At 31.3% G+C, this 9,113-nt stretch overlaps 1 protein-coding gene and 1 long non-coding RNA gene across 11 annotated transcripts; both read right to left on the minus strand.

Annotated features, from left to right (window-relative positions):
- Positions 1-292: 292 nt before the first annotated feature.
- On the minus strand, positions 293-2,723 carry LOC104773435 (protein DETOXIFICATION 9). The gene is made up of 7 exons (XM_010498044.2): positions 2,354-2,723; positions 1,728-2,272; positions 1,489-1,575; positions 1,340-1,396; positions 1,006-1,244; positions 699-904; positions 293-596 (listed from the first exon to the last, which is right to left on the minus strand). Exons 1-7 carry the CDS (start codon positions 2,600-2,602, stop codon positions 531-533), a joined length of 1,449 nt encoding a protein of 482 aa, XP_010496346.1. The 5' UTR covers positions 2,603-2,723; the 3' UTR covers positions 293-530.
- A 1,329-nt stretch (positions 2,724-4,052) lies between these two features.
- Positions 4,053-5,686, minus strand: LOC104773436. 10 transcript variants are annotated; one of them, XR_765118.2, is made up of 5 exons: positions 5,220-5,685; positions 5,065-5,119; positions 4,646-4,941; positions 4,485-4,533; positions 4,053-4,391 (listed from the first exon to the last, which is right to left on the minus strand). It is a non-coding gene; the product is annotated as an uncharacterized LOC104773436 (long non-coding RNA). The 10 variants fall into 10 exon arrangements; XR_765113.2 differs by having other exon boundaries at positions 4,053-4,396; XR_765116.2 differs by having other exon boundaries at positions 4,479-4,533.
- Positions 5,687-9,113: the final 3,427 nt, after the last annotated feature.

Below are 9,113 nucleotides of genomic sequence, written 5' to 3' on the forward strand. Positions count from 1 at the left end.
TTTTTTTTCAATTTTTTTTTTTCACAATTGTATACTAACATGGGTTTTCTGTTTGTTTATTGGTTCAAACTCCTAAAAATTTTACTATTTCTATTAGTAGGGGTATTTTCGTCACAATTGACAATCTTCAAAAAAAAGTGTAGATGACCAAATTTTTAGAAAAAAATCCTTTATTTATAATTTTCCCTTTATTTGTTATATACTTTCAAGGCAACTACTATTCTTGGGTTCAGATTTTTTTTGGCCGACTTGAACAAGTGGTATTACTATAGAAGATTGACGCTTGGACCAATAAGCTCTGATTACTACTCTCCTTAATTAATTTATCTATTACAGTATAGACCAAATCTCATTAGCTAGATATCTTATGAATGTGTATAATTTTTCTCTCAAAATAAAAAAAAAACTAAATTACAATCATGCCTCATTAAGTTCCATACATTTTTTTAAACAAATCCAAAACCCGTTGAAGATTATTAAACAAACTCACACAAAAAAAGGCAATCAAAATCACATCGTTTGTATCTCTTTCAATTAAGGAGTGAGTCATGTCTCAAATCTTTCTCGTCACCTATTCTCTCCCTAGCCTTGATTGCCTGCAAAAATTTTCACAAAAATTGTAGGAACAAATATTAGCTCGAGAAATCGGACGAAAGATTAGAAACAAAAACCGAAGCGAGTTACGTGGTTGCAATCACCTCTTTGCTCCAATTGGTGAAACCAATAACAAGAAACAGGATTAGAGTTTGTAATGTTGATCCTGTGACTAAACCAGCCCAAAGTCCTTTCCCATTGAAGTGAAGATGGAAACATAAAAGAAGTCCAACGGGAATACCAATAACATAATAAGAGGTTATGTTCACATAAGCCCCAATTTTTTGCCACCCTGTTCCTCTCACAATCCCTGAACAAAACAATACATTTATATATACGGTTCACGGTCACGAAAATTGAAAAAAGAACTCGGGTTACGAAAGCATAGATGATGGTTAAAGAAATGCTAACCGGAAAGGACGGTCAAGAAGCTGTCCATGAGGATTGAGATACAAAGAATGGGAGTGATATCAGTCACATAACTAATTACTTCATCCACATTGCTATATGCATAAGGCCACACACTGCGAGACATGAAGAGACTAGAGCTCACAACAACTGACTCAACAGCTGCAATTACGATCGCAGCTGCAGCAGAATCACGAGCCCCTCGTGGATTCCCAGCTCCTAGCTCATTCGCCACATTGGTACTAAATCAACAACAACAAAAATGAAAAATAAATTATTTGAAAAAATGAAATAATATGAAAATTTAGATTTAGAAGTATAAAAAGTAAAAACAAACCTTGCTGCATCACCAATTCCATTTACCAAATTGTAGTGCAATGAAGACGTCGTAAGGCTGCTCAATACCAAAAAATCAAAACTTAGAAAATGAAACAAAAACAAAAAGTAATAACAGAGTATATCTTTGTTTGCGGTTCGATACATTACCAAATCGAAATAACCGAAGTCTCGAGCTTTGAGTTGGGTAGAAGACCAGACAGCAAAGTAACTACCTCGAAAGCAAACCACTCAAGGCTAATTGAAGAAAAGGAAGAACAAACAAAAACAGTGTTAATTAAATATAACTAAAGGTAAAAAAAAAATCCATTAAAAGATCTTAATCCATTAAAGTTTAAACCATAAAAGCCAAACTAATCAGAATTTTTAATAAAGATTTACATACTTACCAACACATCATTGCAGAAGGAATCGCAAATTGAAAGAAGATATTTGTATGAACAAACACATCCTTGGACATAAAAATCCGCGTTTCAGCACAACGGCTAGAGCGTTTCATATAAACCCAAAGGAAAACAGCGTTTAGCCAGTAAGAGATACCGATAGACGCAGCCGCTCCTTTGGCTCCAAAGTCGAATACATGAACCATTGACCAACAGAGAGGAACATGGAAAGACAGAGCAGCTAAAGAGCTCAAGACCATTGGATAAATCAAGCTTTGTGACTGGAAATATCTAACCAAAGACTCGAGAATAGAGTAACCGAATAAAGCCGGTATGAGCCAGATGCAATACACTCCGGCCAACTCAGCTATTTGAGGATCTTGGTGAAGTAGAAGCAAGATCTGGTTCATGAACATCCAAAGAATCGAAATCGGAACAGAGATCATCAAGAGCAACACTATTGAAGTGAAAGTGTAAGATCCAAGCTTGTGATACTGTTTTGCTCCATATGCTTGACCACATAGTGTTTCTAATGAACCTGAAAGTCCAAACTATATAGTATACAAAATATGATTAGTAACAAAATTAAATCAACCCAAAAAAAAAAAAAAAGATTCATAAGTTTTGCTTACAAGAACACCAAAGCCAGTGACATTAGCAAAAGAGCTTCCAAGAGCTATTCCGGCTAGAGAGAGTTCACTCCGGTGACCAACGATCATTGTTGAAGTTGCTTGAAGAAGGAACTGAGACATGTTTACAGCGACCATTGGAGCAGCCATTGAAGCAACCTTCTTCATCTTCTCCCATCTTATTTTTTCTTTATCTTCTTCTTGTGATTGTTTGGTGCTCAAGAGTAATGGAGCTTCGATACTCTTCTTCATCTTTTTCTTCTTCTTTTTTTGGTTTCTAGTTAGAGAGATATGGGAAGTTGTGTCGTGTATTTATGTTACTTTAAGAGTGTGAAATTAATAAATGTTTTTATTTTTTCTTTTGGTTGATGAGTAATGCTCGAGTAGTAGATAGATAGATCGAGAGATACGCGGCGTCACGACTCGAGGATAAAAAAATAAACACGTTTCCGCGTCTTAAAAGCTAAATAAATCATTTATCATTAAATCAGTCATTTAAATAAAATATTACAATTCAGCACGTGTAAGATAAAGACAGAACATGGATGATGGAGGTATTATTATTGGTTGTAGTAGTTTGTGGAGTAAGATTATGGCCGAAAAAAGCATATCATGCAGTGCAGATCAAGTGGTTCAAGCAGAATAAAAGTATATCAAATATTTGGCTGTTCAAGTGCAGATTAAGGGTGAATAGCATCAAAAAAGCTGTAGACCAGATCTACATGTATTTTTCCTGTATTTACCACAAAAAAACAAAAAAAATATGAATTGCATACAGTTCATCTGCAATAATTTTTAAAAGTAAAAAAATTCTTGAATGTTAGACTTAACGATAGGAGAACTGTTTTACAGGTTGATCTGCTTTTTTCTGTTTTACCATTCAAAGCCTAAGTTGGAGAAAAAACCAAAAAAAATATCAAAAAAAAATTTTGGTTCGAAGATTTTGGTGGCTTAGAAATTAGACTCCAAAAAGTTTTTTTTTCGTTCTATAGCTTAAAAAACAAAGAACATGAATGGTTCAGTTTTAAGGCTTTTGGGATTGGGAAACTTTTTAAGAACCTTGCCAATCAACAACAAAACTATGGTTTAAAATTGTGTTGTCAAGAATAAGGCAACTTTAAAACAAGAAGAGTTGTAAAGAATGATTTCATTATTGTGTTTCAAAAAAAAAAAAAAATCAATTTTGTTAAATTAGCATATGAGACAATCACTACAAGAAAACATGCAAATAGCGACAGCACTATTAGTCACTATTTAGTCTCTAAACGGTGTGTTACAACTAAATAGCGACTAAAACCAGTAGTCGTAAATCGAGAGTTGCTAAAATAAATAGTCGTAAAATTAGTCGCCAAATAGCAACTACATTACAACTATTTTGCATAGTCGTAAATTTAGTCGTAATGTAGTCACTAAATTTAATGACTACGCTACGACTATTTTACGACTACGCAAAATAGGTATAATATAGCCACCAAATTTAGTGACTAATTAACGACTAATTTATGATTATGTAATTAAACAATATTGTATTATACAGCATTATATATATATATATTATTAAAAATAATATATATATATTTATTTATTTATTAATTATTTTTAGATATATGTAAGTTATTGAATAACAGTTTGTTTTTGGAATAAAATTATATTAAAAATAAAAAATACTATATTTATTATTATGAAACCATGACATAAAAAAACTGTATTACAAAATTAAACTAAAATCATAATTAAAAATAAGAATACATCATACTAGTAAAAAAAGAAAGTAAATATTGGAGGTATCATGGGAGAAATGCAGAAACATCAAGGGTTAATGGCTGAGCTTGAAGCGAGGGAAAAAGAGGTTGCTTTGCTTTCCCCATATGCATGAGAAGTCTTTTGCTTTTGAGATGAATGTTAAAGATTGACCTGAAGCAAACCACATAGACCGAGACAAGGAGAAAGGAAGCTGAGCTGATGGAAGCATCTCTTAAGGAACTTAAGGCGAGGGAGAATGAGCTTAGGTTGCTTAATGACACCAGCAGAGAGAAATCAGCTGAACTGGAGAAGAAAGAAGTTTTCTTACATACCTAAACTGGATTTAACAAACACAAACGAGGGAGAATGAGCTCAGGCTGCTTACATATACCTTGAAGCGAGGGAGAATGAGCTCAGGTCGCTCGCATATACCTCCTAAACTGGATTTAACAAACTCAAACAACTTTGGTTAACAACTTTGATTCTATATGGTCACATGAATTCTCTTATGAACTGGATTCCCTTGGGCTTAGTGAAAACGCAAGCGCATACCTTAGCCTTGGAGTGCCCAACATGAGAAGGTTGGAATAGAAATTGCCTATTCAGGTTACTGACTTCAATAGTGTCCATGTCAAATTGATAGGAAGCGGACTCATAAGAATCGATTAAAAGATAAATAAACTCATAAGCTTATCAACTCTTCATCACTTTAAGTTGCTACATGAGAATAGTATTATTACTACAAAATCACACTGTAAAAAGAGTGAATAAAAGAAGCGAGGACCTTGAGAGTGGAAAAGCTTTCAAAAAGCTTCCTACTTGAAGGTTAAAATTTGCTCAAACACCAACTACAATTTACATTAGCAAACGAATCCAGCATTTTGATTAGAGATTTCACAAGTATACACAAACTCATCATCGAGGTAAAAACAGAGTTGACATCCTAACATCATTCATATTCAGTTACTCACCGTAAACTAATGACTCTTCAACACCCTTTTACTTCAGCTCATGCTTCAGCTGCATCTGAGACAAACAAAAAAAAACCGAGCACAACTTAACTAAAAACCATAAATTTGAATTATAGCTTCTGGGAGAATGAAATTAGACCTGACGATTTGCTTACGTCAATACTGGAATGAGGGATAGAAATAATCTCCGATCTTCTTCACGTCACCACCGCTGCAAATCCTCTTAGATCCATAATATATTACCAAACCAAATTTGAACAAGAGGAAGACAAATTAAAAAAAAAAACAGCTACTAATCCAATTCAAAATCAAACGAAAATGAGAAGCGAAAGAGAAAAGTAACAACCAAATCACAAAAAACCACATCTTTACAATTTCTGAAACTTTGTCACCCAATCTTCTTCTCTGTTCTTAATCGTCTCATCTCACCATGACTAGACCAAGTCGAATCTGGGTTTCTCGCACTCGTTGGTATAGACCCAGATTTGAATCTGACAACATCTTCTCACTGCTAGTAGAGTCCAGGCACGGTCCGTTGGGGCAGCTAGTGGAGGGCTAGTAGGGTACATGGAACAGGTTGTCACAGGTTATTAAATGCATTTCAACACCATACATATTATTTCCTAAAGTATAAACATTCTCTATATATTAAAAGAGAGTTGGTAAACCCACAATAATTGTACTATCTTTTCTTTTTTTTTCTTTTCTTTTTTCTGAAAATTGTTCATTTTTTTTGCCAATTCCAAATACTACATATTTCTATTTCTTGAAAACCAATTGTCAAACACACATAAAAGATTTTTGATATGTAAAGTTTACCAAACTAAGGCATTTTGAATTTTCTTTATAACCAAGTTTAGATACTTCTGAAAAATTTTAGTAGATTACATGTGCTATGTTCAGCACATTTGATATATCTTCTGAATAAATAATCAATTATTCGATTATTCAATTGTGCCAGCACATTTGTGCCAGTATTGTCTCATATGCTAATAAAAAAATTATTCAATTAAGATTATATTACATGTGCGCTATTCATATATTTTATTTTATAACTAGAAAATAAAATAAAATATATCTTATCAAATTATATAACCAAATTTATTCCAACTTTTTACTAGGCGTTGACACATAAATTATTAGAAAATATATAGTTGGCATTAGCAATTAATTATAAAATAGAGAATAAAATAGTTGTGTTATCTAATTAGATAATTTATCTAAATACATGAACTATTTCACAACCATTTTTTAGTGCTCCATCGATTATTTATTTATTCATAAGATATATCAAATGTATGAATCATTTAATCTTAATTGAATAATTTTTAAAAATTCACTTCAAACCAGGTTTAGATCTTCGCTATAGTGCTGAAAAATATTTATCGATATATAATTTAATTTGATTATGTAGAAGTAGTAAAAAAATTAAGAAAAAGATGTTGTAAAGTTGCATTTGTATAAACTCACAATGTAAATTTGGACGAACCAATCCGCAAAATATTAATTTAATGAAAATATTAAACCAACCTGCTCTAATATAAGAATAGATTAAGATCCGTGCTATAGCACGAGTTAAAATTCATTTTATTTATATTATATTTTTATATAAAATATAGTTTATATTATTGTTTTTAAAAGTTTTTTGGATAAAACATTATGCAATAAAATCATATACTAAATATGAAGGTTTGAAAAAAAAACACCTATTTTGTAAGTTTTATATTGTTAATAATTCTAAATAAGTACACGTGCTATAACAATGGTTAAATTTTATTTCGTAATATATCTTGTAATCCACTATTTAACTTGTAACCAGTCAATCTATCAATTTCGTAATCTATCTTTGGCTAACGTTGTTGTCTATCGACAAAATCTATGGAAAATAAATTTGTAATATTGTGTTTAAAGATCTTTGGAACAACGTGATATATGATTAAAATCTTCCAAAAATATAGTTTGGAATATTCATGATTTTATTTGTTATCATTAATATATCAATTATCAATTTGGAATATCTCTAATATTTAGATGTAACCATTAATATTAATATATGAATTAATCTATAACCTATCTATAACCTATTCGTAACCATTTGTAATCATGTATTAAAAATATAAAGTCTAAAAAAATTATGTTTTGTACTTCTCTTTTATTAAAAAGGGGATTTAATTTAACCCGGATGGTTGACTAAATTATTTATATAAATGGGATATGCAATTCAAAGAATAAGGGGGGAAACAAATTTCATTAAAATATTTTATTTCATTACTAAGATACTGTACTTATGGGAATATCTTGGAGATGCTTTGAGATGCCAGACAAGCCTTTTCAATACTGACAGTGACCGATATAAGAAATTAATACCAAAACACATGTACCAAACTATCAATATTCAATACATATCTTGATGCATCAATCCACATCTCGATGTTAAACACACTGAAACCATATGTCAATGATCCTGATACATATTTCAGCGACACTAATCCATATTACAAAATTATTACTACAGTATAAACGGTCTACTACTATTTTTTGTCAATAACGTGAGTATATATATATATATATATATATATATATATATATATATATATATTTTCAATTTTCAAATTCATGTAAAAAGATAATAATAGTATCAAAATGTTTAATTAGTACTATCAAACTTTATATTACGACCAACAAGTTTTTGTGAAACTTGATATTGCTTACCCTTTACGGATTCCCTACGTTCATATAAGCTAAAGTAGTAAAACGCAATGATTATGATTTGTTTACGCTTTTGTAAATTAACAAAAGCGTAAAAATTTTAACAAAAAAAAAAAAAAAAACAAAAGCGTAAAAAAAAATTAATTAATTAACAAAATTTATTTTTCAACTCAACATAACCTAGTCCATAGACATAACCTGTTAACAATCTGTGATAACAAATTCAGACTATTTTTCTAGCAGAGATGATGATAATAATGATGACGAACCCATTTCCTTAATTATAACTGGACCCAAGTGTTCAACAACCCGTGATAACCAATTGGGAGAATAAAAGAAAAAAGGAACCGGCCATTTGCTTACTTATCCTTGTCGAAGTTTTCAAAAATAAATATAGAAACAGAAAAGTTGTTATTAAAAATGGGCTCTGACATCTTGTGCTGTAAGACATAATATATACAGACTTTTGATAGTTTAAAGTTTCTTTTATTCCCTTAAGTTAACCAAACCTTAACCACATGTACACAACTTCATATTTACGGTCACTTTGGTAAAATACAACACGCCTCATATATGCTTCTTGATAATACAAAACTAACTATTTGTTTTCTTTCCTTTGACACTGGAATAACTTTATGAAGCATCCGATCGATAGGAAGAGTTCTGATGGGCAAAGTTGAGATCTGTTTCGAAAGAGTTGTCCCCGTGAAGCTTGTAAGTCAATGCAAATGCATGTCTCTCGATCGGCTACATTCTATGCAATCTTTCCAACCCTGGTCTCTTGGGATTTGGTGACTGCATGCTTCTAATCAAAGCTATTTGGATCGGTGGAGCCTAGGTTTTGTCAAAACTTTCTAACTACGCCAAGTTTAATTGGTAACGTTGTAGTATGTACTGTTGAGATACCAACGTGTTATCTTATGTGTAAGTGTAAGTAACTGTCAAATGAAGCTTTAAAGAAATTGACAGTAAGAAGATATTGGTACTTCTTTAACATTAAAACCAAAAAAAGGTATTGGTACTTTGGTAGGTCATATGGTACGTAATCGTTATTATTTTTGTGGTGGTAGGTACGGAAAGAGTATCTCTTACTGCCAAATAGTACTCTTTACTAGTAAGAGATGACGAGGCAAAGCAATACAATAAATTAAAAGCAAAAAAAACGATGGTTTAAGCATTGACGAATTAATGGAATAACTAGAGTTTGTGTAAGTTGTTTTATTTTGTTTTATTAAATAAACCAACCGTTTGCATAAATTAAGAAAAGTATACTAATACGTAAATAAATAACTTGTGTGATAAGAATAAGATTACACATCGACAAAAAGAAAAAAAAAAAA

This window comes from Camelina sativa, unplaced genomic scaffold, assembly GCF_000633955.1.
Source record: "Camelina sativa cultivar DH55 unplaced genomic scaffold, Cs unpScaffold00543, whole genome shotgun sequence".
In the NCBI taxonomy this organism is placed as follows: domain Eukaryota; kingdom Viridiplantae; phylum Streptophyta; class Magnoliopsida; order Brassicales; family Brassicaceae; genus Camelina; species Camelina sativa.

What these genes read in the sequence shown, in the direction of transcription:
- LOC104773435 (XM_010498044.2), bottom strand. Translation starts at nt 2,602, where the DNA reads ATGAAGAAGAGTATCGAAGCTCCATTACTCTTGAGCACCAAACAATCA. An exon ending in ACTTCGGTTATTTCGATTTG is followed by an intron (nt 1,397 to 1,488) that starts GTAATGTATCGA and finishes GGTATTGAGCAG; the next exon opens with CCTTACGACGTCTTCATTGC. An exon ending in TCACCAATTGGAGCAAAGAG is followed by an intron (nt 597 to 698) that starts GTGATTGCAACC and finishes AAATTTTTGCAG; the next exon opens with GCAATCAAGGCTAGGGAGAG.